The following is a 25,204-nucleotide window of genomic DNA, read 5'->3' on the forward strand; positions in this document are numbered from 1 at the left end:
TCCACTCATCAAAACACATATATTAGTGACAAAAGCTTTATTTTGAAAAAATACCACTTCCAGGTGACTTTAAAGCAGCTATAGCCGATAATTTTATAACGTTCCTCCAATTCCACTCTGAGCCACTCAATATTTGTGTAATAGCTGAGTTGAGCACCATTTTTTTTACTTTACAGAAATGAGAAACTGAATACATCAAAAGCAAAACAACATTATCTGGATTTGTGGTGGATGTCGGATCAACCAAGTCTGGTTTGGTCTCATACACTTAAACAAGTACCCTAAGTTACCAGTTTCTTAGGAATGGTCTAAAGGTTTAAGTAAATCTTGTTAAAGATAGCATTTCTTATTACTGTGAATCCAGTGTGACTATTATGTCAATTCATACATAATTGTTCTAGAATTATACAAGGTTTGTTGTCTCTCGAACCAGGGTCGGTTGAAGCCTGGTCGTATGCTGTTAGTTGACACTGTCATTGGTGAGGTTACCAAAGATGAGGAGTTAAAAAGAGGAATTGCTCAGCAGCGCCCAGTGAGCAAATGGTTACGAGAGCAGGTCATCACACTGCCAGACCTCTACAATGTACACAAGCCAGAGGTCATGAGTAATGGGGAAGATAGCTTGTCTGTGCAGACGGACCATCGCCTGCCCATGTTTGGCTACAGTGTGGAACACCTTAATATGCTTATCGTTCCTATCATCAAAAATAAGTAAGAATAGCTTTTTAGAAGTGTTTTTTTTTTTTAATAGTAGCTTTGCATCCAACTTGTTGAAGTCTTGTTGGAGATCATTTGCAGTAGGATGATGACATCCTAAACGAAAGATACATGTAATGACATCCTGATGGAGGGGCTTATCTCAGGACGACGACATCTTGAAAGTAGAATGTTGTCTTCCTAATTATCTTGGGTTCTTGACATTTCCAGGATTATCATCCCATGATAGTGGATGTAATCATGATGTCCTCATCCTGAGATGAATTATTTTGGGCTCTTAAAGGCCGAGTCACACTGCAGCGATAACGAAGACGATAACGATCACGACGCAAAGAGAACGCATTCTATTGGTTAAGTGCTCCACGCAGAATGCGCACACGCGCATTCAACCAATAGAATGCGTTCTCTTTGCGTCATGATCGTTTTCATTATCGCTGCAGTGTGACTCGGCCTGAACACTTCCAGGTTATCATCACATGATGAATTATATTGGCAAGTCAACGTCTTATATCTCATCCTGAGATATTTCATATCGGATGTCAACATCTTACTCATGCTGGCAACATCCTAAGTTGAAATATATCAGGAAGCTGCATCTTACTTCAGGATGTTGTCATCCCAAGATATATATCATCTTGGGATGTTGACATCTTACGTCCATTATGTGGTCATGATGCAGTAAATTCTTGCAGTACATGTATCTAAATATGTTGAAAGTATGACACCTCCAGAGCTCAGTAGTTTTCCCTCTGTTCAATGACGTATTGGAGTGTAAAAATGGTGATTATGAACATTTAATTGTATTTAAGGCAATATCAAAAATGATTATCATGGTAGGAAAGAGTCGCATTTGAATCTAATAAAATCACTTTATTTATTTTTCAGAGAATCTCAATGTTAACGCTTGATTTATTTGTTACTTCAGGAAAGAGCCCCTTGGATCCATGGGAAATGACATTCCCCTAGCCTGTCTGTCTGAGCGGAATCCTCTGGTGTTTGAGTACTTCAAGCAACTGTTTGCCCAGGTTACCAACCCGCCCATTGATCCCATCAGGGAACACATTGTCATGTCACTGGTATGTTGTATATTAGATAGCACATTAACGGCACTGGACACTATTGGTAATTACTCAAAATAATTATTAGCATAAAAACTTACTTGGTAACAAGCAATGGAGAGCTGTTGTTAGTGTCAAACATTGTGAGAAACTGCTCCCTCAGAAGTAACATAGTTTTTGAGAAAGAAGTAATGTCTCCATCAAATAATAAAAGACTTTAGCTGAAGCCTTTTATTAAGCATCTGAAAGCGCACACATTTGTGCAACAAGGGTGTTTTTTTGTTTATTTTTCTCTTGCAACTTCGATGACCAATCAAGTCAAACTTTCACAGGTTTGCCATTTGATGCATATGTTGGGATACACCAAGTGTGAATACTGGTCTTTGACAATTACCAAAGGTGTCCAGTGCCTTTAAATGGTCTGAAGATGGACAGTCGATGCTGAGGTACTGGATGTGTGCCTCAGGATCTAATTTGTCAACTTTCAATACTTAATCCGATTCCACATTAGATTGCTTTACTATACCTCATACAGCAGATTGACATTTACGTGTTCTATCTTTTCATGTATTTGTATTGCTAGAGCAATATATGTGGGCATGTGTACTACACCGCTGTGACAGTTCCACGACTGCTTCGTAAAGTGCATGCATAGTAGACTAGCATGTGCCACTTAGGCCTACTACATGTATGTATGAATATTAACCCTGTGCATGAATGCTTGTTTGCGCGGGTTGAAAAGCAAAAATAGCATCTGGAACATAATGGTAAACAGACTATCAAGCAAATGGCTCTCAAGCATAAATATGTATAAGGTTTATTAACTCACACTGTGGTATAAATTAAACACTTCATTCTCAAAACTGGAATGCTGTATGAAATTGTTTTTAAACTGTATTCACTACTTGGGTTGGACTTTGATCTGTAAAAGCACACAGACAAAACGAACACCATTCTTCTCATACAAACAATTTTTAATGTCAAGATAATATCTGCAAATAATGTTCTTTAGTTGATGTGAATTCAGCGGGAGCAGTTCACATGCAGGTCATCAATCCCAGGGACTTTTACCCAAACCTAATAGTGTCATAGGGCTGTGTCCACCATACATCAAAATGCCAATCAGCACAATACACACAAATTGCTTGAGGTCAGTTTGTAGGTTTAAAAAAATCAGACAAACAAATAATGTTTGGCATTGGCCTACTTATCTAATGCCACCTTTTAAATGGTTTGAATCAACCATATACAAGTAAAAAAAACTGTGAAATTTGGGGAAAAACCTTGAAAAAAACCCACAACTTTCAGCCTGTAAACACATTGTCATTGATTTTGGTTGTGACAACTGAAATCAGCTGTTTTTTTTTTTTTAGGTTAATGAATTCATTTCAGAGGAAAATATTTCACAATTTTTTGTTATTTAAAGGGGAATTTTGAACAGAAAAAAATGATTCAATTATGAACTTCATAACCAGTTTCGCTTTCGAGTGAAATTAACAATGATTTTTGTTATCCTTGCCAATCGTGTATATTATCTTTAATAGTTTCTGTAATTTTAAGATTGTCTGTATACTCTTGTTTCTAGGCATGTCCCATTGGCCCAGAGAGTAATATTCTTGAGCCAAGTGAGCTCCAATGCAAGAGGCTGCTCTTGGACACGCCCATCCTTTCTCTAGATGACCTCCTAGTTATCAAGGCAACAACATTCAGAGGATGGAAGGTGAGGGTTTGTGTGTCCAGCTTGGCTATCTATTCTGGAATAGTCTGGATGACTCTTTTAAATCATTTACAACTTTATAATTTCACTAAAAAACTTAAAACTCAATTTTTAAATCAATGCTAAGATACTGTATGTAATTATGATGGGAATAACAACTGCCTTATTTTCAGTCTTACAGCCGTTTATGTCACTGTCTTTTCATGTGAGTCTGTCATTTTGTCTGTCGGTTCATAGGCTGGGGAACAAAAGCTGTTGCTTCACCCTGGATGTTGCCATTTGTTTAAAGTTCACTTTTGTATCACTTTTATGAAATGTAGATCTAGACTATTATAGAATTTGTTGTATTCGTTTTGAATTAATGTGATTTTTGCAACATTGAACAAACGTATTGTGTTTGATTACTGTATTATTTAAAATGGGCATCTAACTAAGGCCATCATATAAAATAACAATCTTAACAGTTGAATGATTATTTTGTCTAATACTTTGAAACCATTCTCAATTGGTTGTCACTCATATTGAGGTTTGCTTTATCCATCTTGAATAATATATTAATATATTAATATATAAGTAATTCTTATTTCCCTTTTGATCACCAGACTAAAACAATTGACATAACTTTCCCCATCACATCTGGTTGCTCTGGTCTTGTACCTGCGCTTGAGCGAGTGTGTAGTGAGTGTTCTAAAGCTGTAGATGATGGCTATACACTGCTGGTGCTGTCTGATAGAAACGCTGGCAGAGAACATGTTCCAGTCAGGTAGGTATCTTTTTATTAAATTTCCCCTAAATTTACTAAATAATTTACCATTATAGACATGATATTCTTCTAACTTGAGTCTGATTTCTGATTTGGTTGCCCTTGGAAAAATCACTAAAACTGTGGTTTTTAGACTTAAAAATTTATTTTATCCTACCATATGAACAAGTATGTCAGCCCTTGAACTAACAATATTTTTCCGAATTCTTTCCAAGGACCAACTATCATGATTGATTGCAGCTTGCTTTGTTTTGTTATTTTGAAAGTTTCAAACATCCACTACCCCTTTATTGGCCGTGCCTGAATGAGCAGCTGTGGCTATTGCATTGAAGTATTCGCTTCCTTAGGAACACACTTAGCAACAGCTGTAGCTTTTTGATCATCTATCTTCTCTCAGCAAAGCTCTTTCATTTTGTTACAATTGTCTAGTGATTTGGACCTACATTTAACTTAATTTTTGCAAACAAGATGACTTTTTCAAAGAAACCTGCTTTTGAAGTTTTGTAACAATTTTGGGTTTTACATTCATTTTGGTTTTACGAATACACCGATGTATCTTATACTCACTGTATGCTCACAGATAAAAATCACAGGCATATTACTTGGGTGGGATTCAAACCCATGAGCTTTGCAATACTAGAGCAGTGTCTTACCAATGTTGGGTTTTGTTGTTGTTTAGTTCCGCGTTGGCTCTTGGAGCAACCCATCACCATCTGATCAAGACTCGACAACGTCTCCGCGTCGGCCTGATCGTAGAGACGGGTGAAGCCAGAGAGATGCACCACATGTGTTTGCTCCTTGGCTATGGTGCCGATGCCATCTGCCCATACCTGGTCTATGAGAGTGTACAGAGTCTAAGGGATCAGAACCTACTAGGTGAAGAGGTCTTCACTGATGAAGAGATTGCTTTGAGATTCAAGAGTGCTACAGCTAAGGGGATTGCTAAGGTCATGGCTAAGATGGGAATCTCCACACTACAAAGCTATAAGGTAATAGTTCTGTCTCCTCAAAATGATCACATAAGAATATTATACAAACATCGGGTACATAAATATGTGTTTAATGGCGCAAAATATAACCACAAGATCAAATCTGGAGGCGAAAGGTGATGTAAAATGGAAAACAAAATATGAGTGATTATTCTGTGACAATGAACAAATAAAAGGCATTCAATACTTGTTATATTTAACTCATACATAGATCCTTGTCATTTGACATTTTTTCACAAAAAACACAACATAAACACGGAAACTTCACACTCTGCAAATCCCTTTGAAAACCTTCTAAATCTTCTTGCACATATTTGTATTTTTGTAAATATTTTTGCACCCAAGTACACAAACCGTCCACCGTCAGCAGCCGCACTCTTGTCTAGATGCTGAACAGGCTTTGACAAGTAGCTGAAAAGATGTAGATTAGAACAACTTTGACGACTCCATGTAGACACCAACCCTTACCTTACCTGGGCCCAATTTCATGGCTCCGCTTACCGCCGCATTCTGCGCTTACGATCACGATTCCCCGCTTACGTGCAAGCACCAAATTTCTGCGCTAGCCTTGTTAGCGTAGAATGCCTAGTAACGTGGAGTACGCACGCGCAGAAGCCAAAATTCAACCCGTGAAATACGCTTGCCGTAAGCACAGAATTCCCTGTTTCCGTAAGCGTCGATTCTGTGCTTGCGATAAGCAGAGCCATGAAATTGGGCCCTGTCATGTTCGGGCCAAGTGAACCATAACTGTCCAGTTCTGTTTGTGGTTGCAGCTTTGTCTTCATTCCAAGACCTTGATACTAGATGTTTTCTTTCCTGTCTTACCAGTGTGCCTTCACATTGTTCCCTGGGTCCAATTTAACAGAGCTGCTTAAAAAGCACAACAAACAGCTAAGCACAACAAAATGATGCTTACCAGAATAAAGTCACCAGCCAAACTACCATGTCACACATTAGCAGAAACATGTTAAGCTCAATATTCTGCTTAAGCAGCTCTATGAAATCGGGCCCAGTTTTCCCACTTCCCCCTGCTGTCAGGAACTCCTGTCAATACTGTCATACAGATTGGAGTTGTCTTGAGTTGAATCTACTGATTCTTTACCACCATATATTGTATCCTTCTTTAGGGAGCTCAAATATTTGAAGCTGTAGGCCTTGGTCAAGAAGTGGTTGATAAATGTTTTCTCGGTACTGCATCTAGATTGGGCGGTGCTACGTTTCAAGTGTTGGCTGAAGAGGTGAGCTTTGTTTGTCTAGTTTTGTAACAGGTATACATGAGATCCAGTAATAACTGTCATGTGCCTAGCAGGTACTACTTACTGCTCAAGTTTTTTGGGTGGTCTCAAAGACAAACATATTTTACTGAAATTGTTCTAAAATGATCATGAAGCAGGAAAATAAGGGCATCAAATAGCTTGGTTAACTTGGTTTTTCACTATATATATTGCTAAAAACAAACCTGATCTATTTTGCGATTGTTTTTTTTTTTGAATTATTAGTTTCTGCTAATAAAACGAAGGGTGCCTCAAAAGTGAACTTAATCAATAACTCGGAAGCCTGAGGAAGCCTGTAGACAAGGGTGCTTACAAGGAACCAGAAACACTGAGGTTAAACTCCTACTCTTCCATGATAAGTGTTGTGGGTTCTTCTACATACATTACAAAACACAAGGGATGGGTTCACGCCTTATCCAGAAGGACAAATCAATTAGGATAAAGTATCTTGCATAAGAACATAGGCATTAGGACCTGCTTGGCCGGGATTCAAACCCATGCTCTCCGAGTGACAGAACTTGATTATGGTGCATAAAAACAATAAGATGCACTCACTAGACTGCTCGATCACAACTCTCTTCTTTATGGAGCCAGTCACTTTTCTTTTCGTGAAATAAAAAAAAATTATGGCAAACTTGCTCATGAATGTATTTTATCCATCAGGCTCTGCAACGTCACTTCATAGCCTACTCAGATCGGGATGGTGACATCATCACAAGTTTGGAGCCTGGACAGTACCATTGGCGCAGTGGGGGTGAAAAGCACATCAATGACCCCACTAGTGTGGCTAATCTACAAGAAGCTACCCGCAACAAGAGTCAAACGGCCTATGATAAATTTAGGGAGTCCCAGGAAGCTGTGGTAAACCATACTGTCTTTTTTTAGCCGAATAAAAACAAACTAGTCTCGGGCAATCACATTCAAAATAGCAATCAAACACATAAAAAGAAAATAGCATAAGCAATCAAAAGGCGGAGGTAAGTGAACTAGCTGGGGCCCGTTAGATTGCCTAAAAGAAATAGAGCTTTTGTCTAGAGGCACTATTCAAGAAGAACAAAAGTCTAACCTCTCTTTAAGTACTCTGATTCGGAAAATTACCTTGTTTGTACAGTTGTAAGATTCATTTTTCCCATTTCACCTACTGTCATCCCCTGTATCTAAATATGCATTTCCCCTTGCATCATATTGTTTCATTTTTGTAAAAAGATTATGGCCCAATTTCTTGACTATAAACTTAAAGTTTAACATTTTATTATTGGACTTAATGTACTCTGAATCACTCCCCAGATCAGAGACTGTACCCTTAGGGGTCAGCTTGACCTTCAGATGGCCTCTACTCCTCTTGATCTCTCTCTGGTTGAAGATGCTACCAGCATCGTCAAACGATTCGTCACTGGTGCTATGAGCTTTGGAAGTCTGTCTATTGAGACACACACAACACTTGCACGTGCCATGAACAAGTAAGAGACGAGCCTCGCTGGTTATTCCAGCTGCATAATGATACAATTTGGTAAACAAGAGTACTTGCTATGTGAACTACTACTCTTTCACAATAACTGGTTTCTTTTAGGGGCACTTGCAATCCTAGTAGACCCACAGCTTTACTTACAACCCATCGTAAGGACGAAGCAATTGTGGTTAATTGTCTTGCTTGAGGACACATATGTCAAGACAAGGACTCCAACCCACACTCTGCTAATCAGAAACACCATAGCTTAAAACCAGTGCTAATAACCGCTCGGCTACAACACGCTATTATTGATTACTTGCTTGTTTTTTTGTTTACTAAGAATTGGGGGTAAGAGCAATACAGGAGAAGGTGGCGAGTCTGAAAACCGCTACATCAGCAATGATCCTAGCAACAGCACACGATCAGCCATCAAGCAGGTTGCTTCAGGTCGGTTTGGAGTCACTAGCTCCTACCTGGCACATGCTGATGAGTTACAGATCAAGATGGCGCAGGGAGCAAAGCCAGGTGAAGGGGGAGAGCTCCCGGGATATAAGGTACTTTCTAGATTTCAATCGCTCTTATTAACAAGCCTGGATCATACTTTGAGGAAAAGCCAATGTCTGTGAAATTCATGTGCTGTTTTCCAATTGTTATGCAGGGGAGTTCGCTTCACTTTCACAATTCACAAGAAGTATGAACTGGCTAGAACTGTTTTAATATTCCTTATTTCTTATGTCACACGGATGATATGTGGCTAGGAATGCAAGAATAAAGTTCTACTTTTACGCTTTAGTTAACAAAACAAATTGATTTGGACATTCCTCACTGGTAAACCAGGATGATTCTGAAATAAAAATGATAAAGGTAGCAAGTACAGGTTTGGGAAAGCACACTGTTTATCTTCTCCCTATGTCATGTCATAAATAACATCACAAGGTTTCTGGCATCGTCTCATTTCAGATAGAAATAAGAATTAACTATACAAAAATAGTGAACTTTATGGTGCAACCATGTAGTAGAAATAATTCACTCTTAATTAACTGCTACTTTAATGATTTATCAAGGTGTCTGAAGACATTGCCAAGACTCGATCATCCATCCCAGGTGTAGGGCTAGTCTCCCCACCTCCTCATCATGACATTTACTCCATTGAGGACCTTGCAGAGCTCATCTACAACTTGAAGTGTTCCAACCCTGAGGCTAGGATCAGTGTCAAGCTAGTGTCAGAGGTCGGTGTTGGGGTCATCGCTGCCGGAGTTGCCAAGGTATGTATGTCGGAACATTAGGAAATCAAACCTTATGGAAGTTGAGATTTTGCACCGTGGGATATAAAACATAGACCTAGACTGGGCAGTGCATACTATGGTGAAGAATCAAATGTGATTTTGCTTTTCGAAAGATCATGGACTCCATTTAAGAGTTTTAAACTCCCTTGTTTTGTTTTTATGTTGTGTCCACAAATCCCCCCTCATGTCCATAGCTGTTTTCCCAATTCCTGTTTGTCTGTTCAACTATAGTAATATTTTTAAAAATAATTATTGTTTTATCATGTAAACTTGTACTTGTAACTTGTTAACCAAATGCCATTAGTCTATGACTTTTTATTTGGTCTTGTATTTTTATATGAAAATAAACCAATATTGAATTGAAAAAATACCTTTGTGTGTCTTTTGGCCCATCCCTTATGGCCATTTTTGATTGCCCTTCAACTGAAGGACCACAGACCAGGTGACTAGAATGTTATTAGTCTATGTGCTGTACTTTTTCTAGACTTTGCTTTGCAGGAATTTTTTGTGCAAAATGTTTGGAGCTCATAATCATTCAAATCTCAGCAGCACATTTCTTTAATTAAACTCAGAAAGGAGTGATATAACAAACCTGTAATAAAAGGTCTTTGACAAAAGGCTCTGTTATGGTCCAAATGTCAGACCACTTTCTATTTTTTGCATTTATACCATTCACAGGATGGTAAGCAGTTTTTCAGGCATGCAACTCTTCTGCGTTTCCGCGGCATTCTGTGTTTTTTGTTTTTTTTTAATGTGAAAAAAGAAAAAGAAAAAAAAAAAAAAAAAAAAATTATTTTGTGTGTGTGCCTAATATATGCCTGGCAACAACAGTGTACAACTACAATCATGTAAAATAGGCCTGGTACATGCCAACAATGCACCTAAGAGCATAATAAACCTCAACATTTTCTAGGGTACCATTGTGGGTATCATGTTCCGTGGCATTTCAGCTGCCTCGCTCCGCGCTTGCGTTGTGCCTTTGAAAATGTTCCTCTTTTTTTTTCAACGGGCAGTTGCATGCCTGGTTTTTATCAAATTACTTTTGATGTAATACTAGAATTAACAGGATTGTGCCCTTATTGATTTGCACAGGGTTTAGCTGAACACATTACCATCTCTGGCCATGATGGTGGCACAGGAGCTAGCACCTGGACAGGGATCAAGCATGCAGGGCTACCGTGGGAACTAGGTCTCTCAGAAACACACCAGACGCTGGTACTGAATGACCTCAGGTCAAGGGTCAAAGTGCAGACTGATGGGCAGCTCCGAACTGGTAGGGACAATACAAACGTCTAATAATATTAAGTAGGATTTGAAACTTTGCATGGTGGAAATACGATATAGAAAGGTTTGCGGTAACACCATGTAATGACTATCTCTAAGAGAGATACCAAGCTAATGCGCCTCCACAGTACTTAAGCAGCATGCAGCATCAGAGTCCAGCTTTCTCCAGAAGACAATTAGAGCATACTGATTGAAACGTCGAGTTGAAACCAACGGTTCTTTTCAGAACCACTCCAACTCATTAGAGATAGTCATTACATGGTGTTACTGCAAACCTTTCTATATCTAATAATATTGTTTAATTCACAACTAAATTTTAAAAATAAACGACAAGCGAAACTGACAGTGTAAATATAATTCAATTTTTGGGTGAACAAGGAAGAGTTTCCCGCAGCTTCTGGAATAATGAGCTGATGTTCTACCAACTAAGCCATATAGCTCTAATGCTGCTTGTCCTCCCTAGTGTGTCAATATCTTTGTTCCCGGGCTGCCAGTCAGACGCCATTCAACCTTTAACTGACGTGTAGCCACGGATCTTGTCCAAGTTCACAATTCAACCTGGGAAGCGGCAAGAGAGGGATCACCTTATAAGGGGATGCAACTTTTTATTTCAAATGTCAGTAATAAATTACAAGGGACACTGACTTGGTAAATTAATATCTATTACTTCGTTGCGGTACTCGCTGCTAAAAGAATAGAAATAAAAGAACTCTGTAATCTAGAACTGCCTCTAGCTACTTCGCAATCTCGGCGGTCTAGTTGGTATGACACTGCTCTGGAGTTGTAAAGGTCGTGGGTTCGAATCCCACCCAAGTTATATGGCGAGAATTTTTTTCACAGGACCCTGGAAAGCAAAGCGTGTGTATAATGTTCAAACCAAAATGAAGCGTCTTTATCCCTGATGCAAATTTAACATCTATTAAAGCCATTGGGCACTTTCGGAACAGAATAAAAAATTAAAGTTCACAGATTTACAATTAACTTACAGGGTTTACAGAAGGTAATGGTGAAAGACTTCTCTTGAAATATTATTCCATGAAATGCTTTACTTTTTGAGAAAACATTAAAACAATGATCAATTCTCGATATCGAGAATACAGATCTGTTTTAAACACATGTCATGACACGGTGAAACGTGCAAAAACGAGGGTGGGTTTTCCCGTTATTTTCTCCCGACTCCGATGACCGATTGAGCCTAAATTTTCACAGGTTTGTTATTTTTTATATAAGTTGTGATACACAAAGTGCGGGCCTTTGGACAATACTGTTTACTAGTCCTACTGTTTACCAACAGTGTCCAATGGCTTTAAAAATAACTTGGTTGTATATTTTGTGTGTAGGTCGTGATGTGGTAATAGCAGCTCTCCTTGGTGCTGATGAGTTTGCTTTCTCTACAACACCTCTCATTGCCCTTGGATGCATCATGATGAGAAAATGCCATCTTAATACTTGCCCTGTGGGTGTGGCAACGCAGGTTAGAAAATTTGTTGGGGTTGATATGTTTGGGAGCATTGCTAGTGAGGTCTGGATCGAACATAACACATTGCCCAGCTTTTTGTAACTATGAAATGTTGTACTGGTATCAGAAATATATCAAAACGAAGAAAGAAATGCTTGCAATCAGCAGAAAGATAACCCTTAATATCTGTATGTGATTCAAGGATCCAGAATTGCGAAAGAAGTTTGACGGTGAGCCAGAACACGTCATCAACTACTTCTTCATGCTCGCCGAGGAGGTTCGTCAACTCATGGCCCAGCTGGGCTTCCGTAGCTTCCAGGAGATGATCGGACGCACAGACAAACTCAAGGCATCGGAGCAGCCAGCCAATGAGAAGTGTCGTATGCTGGATTTCAGCAGGATCTTACAGCGAGCTGATGAGATGAGGGTAGGGGTGAATATCATCGGAGGGAGTAAAGAGCAAAATTTTAATCTGGGAAACAGATTGGTAAGTTAACTTGTGTTCATTGTTTGTTGATTGGTTCATATGTGTAGTGCCCCTCTTTTAGAGACTCCTTATAAGGAGTTAGAAAATGCCGCACCCTAACATGAATCGAGTTCACATTTTCAAATTTTTAAGACTACAATTTTGCGATCCTGCAATATTGTCCATGTGGCACACTTGCTAGTCAGGACAGCTGATTGGCTGGCGTGTGATCTGGTTGCCATGGTTATGTCTTTCTGATTGGGTAAGGTACTCAGTAGGTGTGACTAAGTTTGTTTGCAGCATTCTTATGTGAGCAGCGAAGTAATAAAAAACTGTATCCACTTCTCCAGCCAACAAGCTGATGTCGTGTTCTCATTTTTGCTGCTTTTAAACAGCCTTCTGGCTAGCCCTACATATCACATATATATACAGTGATGTGAAAGTGGAGATTTGCAATCAGAGTTCACACTGAACAGTTTCCTCTAAGTATATTTGGCTTGCAGGGGACTTCAGTCATCTCAACAATACTATATGTCCATTTTTTTTTATGTTTCAGGGCTCCATTTTCAAGGGGGTAAAATCCAATCGCAAGACAACTGGTCCGATGCTAAAATCACTGGCCTTCCTCGGGCCAGTGGTCAGGTGTAAATTTTGAGCCATGGTCTGTCTTGTTTTACTACCAACTTGTTACATCTTAATTAATTGATTTACCAAACTTATTTTGGACAGGACAATAAATTGATAGAGGCAGCCCAAGATGTATTGGACGGCAAGAAGGATAGTGTATCTCTAGAGATGGACATTACTAGTCAGAGCAGAGCGTTTGCCACAACTCTCAGCTTCGAAATCGCTAAGTAAGAGATCAAATCACCAACTACATTCTAGGACAAATAATTATTATCCTTTGGTACTCATTAATGGTCTCCAATTTTAGAAGTGAGAAAAATGAGTCAAAGGGCCAGACTTCAAGATATCAAGAAGAAAAAATTACATTTTAATTTAATTTTCTTGGTGATGGTTTGAAAAATTGACTTACGTGCTACTCAAGTGTTAATTTTGCATCCACTGAAGTTGGTTACCTACAAGTTGTCTCATACGACACAGCCCTTAAGTCAACATATTTAAACTCTAAATGTTGAACCCCCAAACACAAAGCAAAAAGTAGTCAATGATTATTAATTTTTAAATGATTTTAAGTTTGAAGCCAAACAAACTTTGTATTTGATAACATCTGGAAATCAACAATGTTTTACCCAAAGTAGAAATCAATATTCACTAGATCTTTACATGTGTTTAAATTTCAGCAATTTTAAAGGCACCGGACACATTTGGTAATTGTCAAAGACCAGTATTCTCACTTGGTGTATCCCAACATATGCATAAAACAACAAACCTGTGAAAATTTTGACTCAAATGGTCACCAAAGTTGCAAGAGAATAATGAAAGGAAAAAAAAGCCACAACTTCGTGTGCTTTCAAATGCATAATAAAAGGCTTTAGCTTATTTGATTGAGATTAACTCTCTCTCAAAAACTACGTTAGTTCAGAGGGAGCTGTTTCTCACAATGTTTTATACCATCAACAGCTCTCCGTTGCTCGTCACCAAGTAAGTTTTTGTGCTAACAATTATTTTGAGTAATTACCAGAAGTGTCCAGTGCTTTTAAAAGGAATCTTATGTAAGAAGCTATATAAAAAGTTGTTTTAATTTGTATTATTGCAAGGGAGACTATATTTACAGTATGGAAAGGTTTGCGGTAACACCATGTAATGACTATCTGTAATGAGTTGGGGGTGGTTCTGAAAAGAATCGATGGTTTCAACTCGACGATTCGATCAGTATGTTCTTATCGTCTGATACTTACAGTGTTTGTATTACCCCTAAACAATCTTCTATTTCTTTGTTTTAATCATGTGTTGTATTAGGAGGTTCTGTGAGACTGGTTTACCAGAGAAATCAATCCAGATTAAGTTGAAAGGTTCTGGAGGTCAGAGTTTCTGCGCTTTTCTCTCCCATGGTGTCTATGTTGAACTAGAAGGAGATTCTAATGACTATGTTGGCAAGGTAATTCACAAATAAATGTTGTTTTGCCATCTAATCCTTTAATGAGCAGTCCCCGGAGTGCCTACTTAAAGGAAAATCACAGACTTGGTTTTGCTAGCAAAAAAGTTGCTGGCAGTGTAAGCACTTAATGCAATCCACCATATACATAAACTGACAAACCCGTAGAAGTTCGAGATTGATCGGCCATCAGGATCACAAAGAATTTTGAAAATCGATTACAAATTTTGCATTGCATCGATGCCAAAACAAAAATGAATAAAACGCTCCTTGAGCGATAAACTCCAAACGCGAAATTAGATTATTTATTTCTCATAAAATTTGAAATTTCAGACAGAAATATTTCAAGGGAAGTTTTCTACTATCATCATTAGACCGTGTAAGACCGTTAATAATTAATAATAATACTATGATAATAAATAGTAGTGCGCACATATCCACCCTGCTGGGTGTTCAAGGCGCAGATTTAGTAAGAAGAAAACAAATATAACTAAATCTGCTGCACTTCTGTGATTGAATTCTCTGAAGGGTCTATCTGGAGGCACAGTTATCGTCTATCCACCCAAAGATTTACCCTCGGACTTCAAAACGGAAGATAACATCATCGTAGGCAATGTGTGTCTGTATGGAGCCACTAGGGGGACGGCTTACTTTAGAGGTGTGGCTGCTGAGAGATTCTGTGTACGCAACTCTGGAGCTACTGCTGTGTGTGAAGTAAGGGACATATCATTATTTCAACCAATTTAATTCACAATGTTTTTAATTTAACTGCTGTAGCCATTTTTATCATGACATTAAATGATGATACTTCAGTTGGTAACAATGGTTAACTTGCATCAAAACAAGCATGATTTGTTCCATTGTTCAATTTTATTTAGCTTTATTAGGTAAAATTATTGGTCAATTAATAATGAGTAGTTATTGATATGAGTATTTAGTCAGCGTAATTAAATGTATCATTGGTGGTCAGTTGGTATGACACTGCGCTACAATTGCAAAGATCGTGGGTTCAAATCCCACCTGAGTAATATGTGTTTTTTGTTTTCACAGAACTCGGGGGGAGGGGGGGGGAAGTACTGAGTATGACAGTGCTGACACACATCCATGTATACACACATCAGTGTATATGGGTAAAACCAAAATGAATGTTCTTATCCCCGATGCAAATTTAACATCTATCATTGGTTTATTTGTTTATGTGTAGGGTGTTGGTAACCATGGTTGTGAATACATGACGGGTGGGCGGGCCATCATTCTTGGACCCACTGGATGTAACTTTGCTGCTGGCATGTCTGGAGGTGTTGCTTATGTCTTGGATAGGTAAAGGGCTTGAGTGCATTTTCAACCTTTTGAATAATAATAATAACGCAGCGTTTGTAAAGGCATAGTTTAATCCGTAGAAAACCACTCGAAGGCGCTGGTCAAGATGGAACAAGAGGGAATTCTCAAATGGTAGGGAAAGCAAGTATGAACAGGCGTGTCTTCAGTTGCTGCTGAAAGAGGGAGATGTGTATTTCTATGAGGTTTCCAGGAAGTGAATTCCAGAACCTGTGTGCTATGCTATGCTGGGCAAAACCCCTGACTTCACAAAATGGCAGACTATGTTTGTTTGCGACGTTTAAGAAAAACCGTGCAATTTCGAGGCATGTTTGTGTGGATTATTATATTCTACTTTAAAAACCATATGCATTTCATAACAAACAGCTCAACGCTTTTCAAAGACCAACTCGACCGATCCAAGGCATTGTGTTCCTTTAAAGCCATTGGACACTTGTGGTAAACAGTATTGTCCAAGGCCACACTTCGTGTATCACAACTTCAATTTAAAATAACAAACCTGTGAAAATTTAGGCTCAATCGGTCTTCGGAGTCTGGAGAAAATAACGGGAAAACCAACCCTTATATCTGCACGTTTCGCCGTGTCATGACATGTGTTTAAAATAAGTCCGTAATTCTCGATATTGTTTTAATGTTTTCTCAATAAGTAAAGCATTTCATGGACTAAAATTTCAAGAGAAGTCTTTCACCATTACCTTCTGTAAACCCTGTAAGTTATTTGTAAATCTGTTAACTTTTTTGTTTCTATACCGAAAGAGTGCAATGGCTTTAAGTAGCACAGATCAGGGCCCAGTTTTATAAAGCCTGTAAGCACAAAAACTTGCTAAGCACAGAAAAGTATTGCTTACCATTCAAAATAAAATTTAGTTTACATTGTTGTGACTGGTGCCCCACTCAATTTTGCTCTGCAAAGAAATTTGTAAAGCTTTAATTTTCTGCTTCCCGACTTTATGAAATTGGGCCCAGATAATATGCTAGTTTTTCTCGCACACCTGAAGGTGTTTGAACACACAGCTAAAAAGCTTTGGTCAAGAAATGCTTCTTTGTTAAAGGGTTTTATTTCCATTTTCTGTAGATCGGGAAACTTTCCCATTCTGTGCAACAAGGAATCAGTAACGCTCCGACCTGTCTGCAAGACCATTGATGTTACATTCATTAAGGAGCAGCTCAAGAACTTTGTTGAATTGACGGGGTCTGAGGTAGCCTCAAGAATACTCGCAAACTGGGAGGAAGAAGTGAAATATTTTGTGAAGGTAAGTTTTCTTCCCTATTTCGGATTTGGTCTAAGAAATATTTGCAGAGTGTTACGTCAGCTTCAGTAAGACCTGATTGTTTTGCACATTTTTGGAGTGGCTTACATTGTCTTCTAGGGAAGGTAGGGTTTACCTTAGGTAATCACATAACAAAACTTATTTGTAAGAAGCACTGCAGTTGTCGATAAGGTATAACATTTTGAGAAATGATTCCCTTCTAGAGAATGTGGTCTCGGAAAAACATCAATATGAGAAAAGTTTCATGTAGGAACATTTATCAGATTTTGTATACCTACATGTATTACGATTATACTTCATGTGTGGATGAAACCTGGATTTATGTCAATATCTCAAAAATATTACCTTTTGATTTGAAGTTTTCACAGGTAACATTTATTAGGTACATATCCACAATTATATATTATGAAAACAATCGAATGGTTGCAAAAACCAATGGTGTACTTTGCCGTCAACACATTTATTCATTACCACATCTCTTAGACATCTCTGTTTGCGATATAAAAACTACAGATATTTGAAAAACAAACCATATAAAAAGTGTTACTTTTCTCCAAATGTTGCATTTAGGTCTTCCCCAATGAGTACAGATGGGCCCTGATCAAGATCAAAGATGAAACTCTTGCCAAGCAGATGGCGTCATCAGACCAAGTGGTTCCCAATGGATTGACCAATCATACTGACCCAATTGAGTTGAATGAAGGGAAACCAACCAATGGGAAGACAGAACCCAAAGTGATTGACATTGAAGATGCTGTACCTGATGCTGAAGTGGATAAAAGAAACATGGACAAGATTCTGGACAAAACAAGGTGGGACTTTATCCCCTTCTACTATTCATGGAATGGGAACAAATTTAACATTTTAGTCTAGACCAGGGGTCGATTTCACAAAGAGTTAGGACTAGTCCTAACTTGAAGTCACCTGGAAGTGGTATTTTGTCAAAATCAAGCTTTTGTCACTAAAATATGTGTTTTGATGAGTGGAATATGAATAAACAACTAACTAAGGTTTACATAAATTAGTTTCCATGTTATTTACAAATTGGAAAAAAAGCCCGACCCGAGAGGGCGCTGTTCGTGACGTCAATCGAGGCGCGATGAATCGCATGCAGTGCCAACACAGCATAGTGACGCTTGCCGCAAGCTAAAAACATGCCCTCAAAGTTGAAACAATACCTGATTTTTTTCACGTTAGGCAAATGCTCCTTTAGGTTTACACGTCTTTCAGGTACCTTCTTCGACTTCCCCACTAGCTGGAAAAATTATTGGGATGGCGTCATGTTTTAGAAAAGAACTTTTCTCTTCATGTCAAAATGTGTAGTGTATTCCGTATTCTCGAAGCACGACGGCTCGAAGTGTTTGCCGCACAGCGCTGGAAAAGACGTCGGACCGGACAACTTGGCAAACTGACACCATCTTTAGTTGTTTTGCTGCATCCAGCAGCAATACACCTGGTTGACATTGCCGGAAAAATGCAAGAAAAAAAACTTTTTTAAACGTACAAACTCACGTCCAGGACTTGAATGTACTTGCACGTACGTGTGTTCGATGTTCGATCGGGGCAAAGTCCTCCTCGATTGACGTCACAAAAGGGGTAGGCGGAGTCACCCCCCACACAACTTTATTTAATTTGTTAAACATATAAATCGTCAAAAACAATTACTCAAAAACTTATTTTATTGTTCAGGAACATATACTCTAATGTTTGAAGGAAAAAAAAAAAATATTTCCAGGTGCCTTTAATAGGACTAGTCCTAGGAGGAGATAATAGAAACATATGGCTAGTCCTAAGTTAGGACAAGTAACTCGTCCTTACTCGAGATAAGACTAGTCTTAACTCTTTGTGAAATCCCCCCCAGATTTTAAAAAAGGGCTCTACTGAAGGGGTGGCTTCTATCGAATCCTGACAACATCTAAATGGAAATACAGCAGAACCTGACTATTTTTGCATGTAAAGTACTGTCGTCGGCTAGGTTTTCCGTGCTTTTTTTAAATGTGTTTTTTCAGGGACACCGAGTAAAAATTAGGCTTGGTATCCATCATTTTCGGATTCAGCACCCCCAAATTAGGTAAAGAAGGTTTGTTATCAACTTTTACTCAAAAATGCCGCTCAAAGTTCCTTTTTTTAAATCTGGTCTAGACTATTTGAGTAAACAACAGCAAACTGACCAGATTTGACAGGATTTGAAACCTATTTCCATTAATATTTCTTTGCAGGGGATTTGTGAAATACAAGAGGAACAATCAGCAATATCGGAAGGTGTCTGTTCGTATGAAGGACTGGAATGAGATTTATGATCATAAAGGCGTCAGGAAGGAACTTCGCACTCAGGCAGCAAGGTACAGAACTCATCGTGTATCTATCATTGCTTTGAACAAACCAAGAGTTTACCAAAGGATTTGCTCTGGTCTTACCCTACCTTTCTAACATAACTGTGAGTTCCTTTGTGAATTCTACTTAGCTGGCTTTATCTTGATGGAAGCAAACAACATGACTAGTTTGTATCCCCTTGGTTGGCGAGGCCACCAAAGGGGCAAACTGTTTTGGACATGTCTCTGACATTCAAATTAGGGACCTTAAAAAAAAAAAGGACAAAAGGGTCCCCGGAAGGGTGGAGGTACCTAGTGGGTACAAAACCAATGGCAGCTGTTGCCAAAATGTAAGAGTACAAACAAGAGGGGGACAATAAGCCTTTTTGAGGTATGGCGGACATGATAGGAGAGGAGTGTACTGTTTGGGTTGCGTGTCTACAGACAAATTTACCCAAACCTTACAGTGATGAAGCGTTGTATCCGCCATTCTTAAAAAGGCTTATACATGTAGGAGGTCCCCGACTGCAGGTGTTTACACACTAGTGTGTGTGTGGGTTTGTATCCACATTCAAACCGGGGACCTATAACAAAAGGGACAATGGGTCCACGGTTGCTATCACAAAGAAATACAATGGGGTGTACGGTTGCTATCACAAAGAGTTGAACAAAGGAGGGTCCACGATTGCAGGTGTTTACACACTTGTGTGTGTGTACAATTATTGTCTGAACAAATAATAAATCAAGCCTCGGATGCTTTATCAACAAAAAATCAGACGAAATAACTGCAGCAAATGGTATTTTTGGTTTGAACTTTATACCTAAGAAGACCCTTCATGTTTTCTATCAACAGATGTTAGTCAACACATATTTGTTAGTGACTTAGCAGAACTTTATTTTAATGGTTTAAGTTCACCCACTCAACAACTTTACCCTTCTACGGAAAAATTGTTATTGATCCAAATGTACATGTATTATCTTTTGTAGATGTATGGACTGTGGCACCCCCTTCTGCCAGGGTCATACAGGCTGCCCACTTGGTAATATCATCCCATCTTGGAATGACCTCATATTCAAAGGTCAATGGAGGGATGCCCTGGAGAGGTTAGAGGTCACCAATAACTTTCCTGAGTTTACTGGAAGGTGTTGCCCTGCACCATGTGAGGTAGGATTACTATCATAACACATGTAAGATTCTCTAATACCATTGAAGAGGCTTGTAACTACACATTCAATTCAATTTAAGTCAACATCTTTAGATATGAGTATTGCTGTTGGCAGCAACGACAATATGAAGAATAGGGTTTTTCAGCAATTTGGCCATAGCCACTGCCGAAGCTGTCATTTTGACATGTCATGTTTAATAACTTAAACATGTTTAAGCCCGGTTCATACTTCCTGCGAATGCGATACAAATTTTGACAAGTTCACAATGAACAATTTGCAACAGTTCAACTGTATTCAACTCCTGCGAAACATTCGCTTTGAAAACGTTAAAATTCGCTTCCCATTTGCAGGAAGTATAAACTGAGCTTTAATGTCAATTGAAAGGCTTTCATGTTTTTTATTTTTATTTTTTCTTTGTTCCATTTCCATATATCAGGGAGCCTGCGTCTTGGGTATCAATGCACCTGCAGTAACAATCAAGAACATTGAGAATGCCATTATTGACCATGCGTTTGAGCAAGGGTGGATGAAGCCTCGTCCACCAGCGTTCCGCACTGGGAAGATAGTAGCTGTGATTGGGAGCGGTCCAGCTGGCCTTGCAGCAGCAGCTCAGCTTAATAAAGCTGGTCACCTTGTGACAGTGTATGAGAGAAGTGATCGGATTGGTGGATTGTTGATGTATGGGATTCCATCAATGAAACTAAGTAAAGCGGTAAGTTCATCCGATTGTAACACCCGTTTCAGACGCGCCAAATAGATTAGGAGCGACTCTAGTCGTTCCGAACGACTGCAAAAGTCAATCTTTTGACTTCAAGTGCTTAACTGTTTCAGATGTCAAACTTTTCATGTTCTAGCCTAAGATTAGTTTTCTAGATAGATGGCGCGCTATAAATGCTTATTAATGATAATAGAATTTGGTTTTGCGCGACTCTGAAACGCCTGTCTGAAATGCGTGTAAAACTATGATGATTTGTGTATTGGTGATAGATATTTGTTTGTATGCTATGATCAATCAGATTACACTCATAAGACCTTGTTTGGTACAAAATGTATATTTGGATCCAAAGAAATTGTTGGTTGAGGTCTTATTGTGAGTTTTCCCTTTAACCTACATCTTAGAGACGCATACAGTCTATGAAGTGTCTTTCGCAACTCTGGTTTTAATATTGCAGTATTATGGAGTTCTAAACATGATAATCAGGAAAACTGTTTATTGGAATTGTGTGTGTAGCAACTTGCTTAATGCCCTTGTCTATTCAGAAAGAAAGACAAATTCCTTGTTTCCCTTTCCAGATAAAATGTATCAGGTTCGCTGATCTTCTTATTTAGCATACTGTTCCTGCTCCTTTAAAAATCTACAACTCACGGGGTTATTGAAAATTTAAAATGCCATTATTTCAAAGTACCTTCTAAGATCTGGACTCCAGGTTACGACTTGCTTTGCTAGCAGTGACTCTTATCCCTATTAAAGGTTCACAAATGTCTGTTTTATGCATCAGGTTGTACAGCGTCGTGTTGATCTAATGCGTGATGAAGGTGTTGTGTTTGTCACTAATGCAAATGTGGGGGACACAGTTAGCCCAAAACAGCTACTGGAAAATCTTGATGCATTGCTGCTCTGTACGGGATCAACGCGTCCTAGAGATCTACCAATAAAAGGTAATAACATTTTTTAAATAATGGGCCATAAAAAACATATCTTTAGCAATTTGTTTTTTTAATTACTTGCATACACAGTAAAGTTAACTGTGTTGTTGAGTGATGGCTTTTTCAGATTTGTTGTTGGAGGTTGGCAAACATTTGGGAATTAAAGGTGATCTTGGTCTGCCTCTCAATTCTTTCTTGAACAGAAATTAAATTGGATTCTAAAAAAGTGAAAAGATCCCGGCAATGTTTTCTGTAGCATTAAGACCTAGATGTTTCAGAAGTTCTTACGGTCATTGGGGAGTCGAACTCAAGCTCTGGTGTTTCTGATCAGCAGAGTGTGGGTTCAAGTTTCAGTTTTGGCATTTGTGTTTGTTTGCGGCTTGCTAGACAAATAGAAAACATAGTTAGAATTATCATAAATAGAGACATGGTTTGTTCCTATGTTTCTTACATGGCACCGCAACACCTTGTAAATTCTTTGTAAGGTGTCACATAAATGTACATGAAGGTGCCATACTTCACAGGCTTAGCCAACACTGCTATAAACATTTCTACATCCGAATATTGGCACATAATAAATGTTTCATGGTATTGTCATTTTGATCAGGTCGCAATCTTGATGGAATCCACTTTGCCATGGATTTCTTAGGGGCATGGCAGAAGCGTCAGATGGGCAACGATAATGTCTTCTTAGATGCCAAAGACAAGGACATCATCATTATAGGGGGAGGTGACACTGGCGTTGACTGCATAGGAACCTCACTGCGTATGGTAAGCTACCCTCAAAAGTTTAGTACCGAATTAGTTTCATCGTCAAGTCGTTTTGCTATATGTGCACACCAAAATGTGGATTTCCACTTAGATTGCTTTTAATTCTGTGAAGATGACGATCAAATCAAAATAAGGAACTATTTAAAAACAGTTTCCACAAAAAATGAACATACAATTTTAAATCTTCACAAGTCCCTTGGTTATTTTGTTCATTGGAACATGATTATTGGAATGAATGCATTTCTCCCAAAAGCTATGCTTAGATGTACATATACTTTTTGATAAAGAGGTTCATTTTTTGATTTGGTATACATGTATATCTTTCAAAATAAATCTTTTAAAGCCATTGGACACTTTCGGTAAACAGTATTTTCCAAAGGCCCACACTACGTGTATCACAACTTATATATAAAATAACAAACCTGTGAAAATTTAGGCTCAATCGGTCATCAGAGTAGGGAGAAAATAACGGGAAAACCCACCCTTGTTTACGCACGTTTCGCCGTGTCATGACATGTGTTTAAAATAAATCCGTAATTCTCGATATCAAGAATTGATAATTGTTTTAATGTTTTCTCAAAAAGTAAAGCATTTCATGGAATAATATTTCAAGAGAAATCTTTCACCACTACAATCTGTAAACCCTGTAGGTTATTTGTAAATCTGTGTCTTTTTATTTATTTTTTCTGTTCCGAAAGTGTCCAATGGCTTTAAGTCAACATTTATTTTGATGTGTATATTTCTGTCCTTAGAATGCAAGAAGTATAACTACTTTTGAGATACTCTCCGAGCCACCGCCCACAAGGGCCAAGAGCAATCCTTGGCCAACATGGCCTCGTGTCCTGAGGTTTGACTATGGTCATGATGAGGTGAAGCTCAAACACGGACATGACCCAAGGAACTTTGATATTCTTAGTGAGGTAAGAAAGTGTTTCACTTTCAGAACTGTTATCAGTTATCATGGCCAGAGTGGTTGCAAGCGCAAAATAGTTTAACCACCAGAAATCAAGGTGAATGTAGGAACTTTGTCTTACTTCATTTAAAGGCACTGGACACTTAAAATTACTCAAAATAATTGTTAGCATAAAAACTTACTTGGTAACGCACAATGGAGAGCTGTTGACTGTACAAAACATTGTGAGAAACAGCTCCCTCTGATGTAACTTAGTTTTTGAGAAAGAGGTAAAATTTCTCACTCAAATAATAAACGACTTCAGCTGAAGCCTTTTATTATGCATCTGAAAGCACACAAAGTAATGCAACAAGGGCGTTTTTTCTTTCATTATTCTCTTGCAAGTACAATGACCAAATTCGTTGACAATTACAAAACGTGTCCAGTGCCTTTAAAGAAGTTATGACAAAGATAAGCTCTTGTTGTTTTTAAGTCCAATGAAACTCACTGATTTCACTTTCCGTGTTGTGTAGGAATTTCTTGATGATGGCAATGGTAATGTCTCTGGCATCCGTACCTGCAAAGTGGAATGGAAACGTGACCCAACTGGCCGCTATACCATGGAGAAGATTCCAGGCTCAGAAAAGACATTTAAGGCAGACTTGGTTTTCTTAGCCATGGGTTTCCTTGGACCTGAAGACAGGGTCGTCACTCAGCTTGGTTTGGATCAGGATCCAAGAGCCAATATTGCATCACAACCTGGTAAATATAGGACCAGTAGCCCACGGATTTATACAGCTGGAGGTAAGATTGATTTTATAATATTGAAGCTACCCTTTTCTCTTTAAAGGCAGTGGACACTATTGGTAATTACTCAAAATAATTATTAGCATAAAACCTTACTTGGTGACGAGTAATGGGGAGAGGTTGATAGTATAAAACATTGTGAGAAACAGCTCCCTTTGAAGTGGCGTGGTTTTCGAGAAAGAAGTAATTTTCCACGAATTTGATTTCGAGACCTCAGATTTAGAACTTGAGGTCTTGAAATCAAGCATCTGAAAGCACACAACTCCTTGTGACAAGGGTGTTTTTGCTTTCATTGTTATCTCGCAACTTCGATGACCGATTGAGCTCAAATTTTCACAAGTTTGTTATTGTATGCATATGTTGAGATACACCAAGTGAGAAGACTGGTCTTTGACAATTACCAATAGTGTCCAGTGTCTGTAAAGCATGCAAAGGTAAAACATTGAAAGCTAAATGTTTTTATGTTATTTATTTCTA

At 38.5% G+C, this 25,204-nt stretch overlaps 1 protein-coding gene across 1 annotated transcript in view; it reads left to right on the forward strand.

Moving 5' to 3' along the window:
* LOC117296435 (putative glutamate synthase [NADPH]) overlaps positions 1-25,204 on the forward strand; it is a 43,411-nt gene that overhangs the window by 15,165 nt on the left and 3,042 nt on the right. Inside the window, exons 11-36 of the mRNA XM_033779358.1 lie at positions 434-711; positions 1,643-1,793; positions 3,361-3,495; positions 4,095-4,255; positions 4,935-5,244; positions 6,372-6,482; positions 7,182-7,379; positions 7,806-7,978; positions 8,309-8,522; positions 9,033-9,233; positions 10,347-10,527; positions 11,879-12,012; positions 12,200-12,484; positions 13,193-13,317; positions 14,387-14,525; positions 15,051-15,236; positions 15,727-15,842; positions 16,936-17,113; positions 17,702-17,943; positions 19,351-19,473; positions 20,431-20,608; positions 21,047-21,322; positions 22,110-22,269; positions 22,865-23,028; positions 23,781-23,948; positions 24,454-24,724. Of these exons, the coding sequence (XP_033635249.1) occupies positions 434-711; positions 1,643-1,793; positions 3,361-3,495; positions 4,095-4,255; positions 4,935-5,244; positions 6,372-6,482; positions 7,182-7,379; positions 7,806-7,978; positions 8,309-8,522; positions 9,033-9,233; positions 10,347-10,527; positions 11,879-12,012; positions 12,200-12,484; positions 13,193-13,317; positions 14,387-14,525; positions 15,051-15,236; positions 15,727-15,842; positions 16,936-17,113; positions 17,702-17,943; positions 19,351-19,473; positions 20,431-20,608; positions 21,047-21,322; positions 22,110-22,269; positions 22,865-23,028; positions 23,781-23,948; positions 24,454-24,724 (4,858 nt within the window). The remainder of the gene's footprint in view (positions 1-433; positions 712-1,642; positions 1,794-3,360; positions 3,496-4,094; positions 4,256-4,934; positions 5,245-6,371; positions 6,483-7,181; positions 7,380-7,805; positions 7,979-8,308; positions 8,523-9,032; positions 9,234-10,346; positions 10,528-11,878; positions 12,013-12,199; positions 12,485-13,192; positions 13,318-14,386; positions 14,526-15,050; positions 15,237-15,726; positions 15,843-16,935; positions 17,114-17,701; positions 17,944-19,350; positions 19,474-20,430; positions 20,609-21,046; positions 21,323-22,109; positions 22,270-22,864; positions 23,029-23,780; positions 23,949-24,453; positions 24,725-25,204) is intronic.

This window comes from Asterias rubens, chromosome 11, assembly GCF_902459465.1.
Source record: "Asterias rubens chromosome 11, eAstRub1.3, whole genome shotgun sequence".
Classification (NCBI taxonomy): domain Eukaryota; kingdom Metazoa; phylum Echinodermata; class Asteroidea; order Forcipulatida; family Asteriidae; genus Asterias; species Asterias rubens.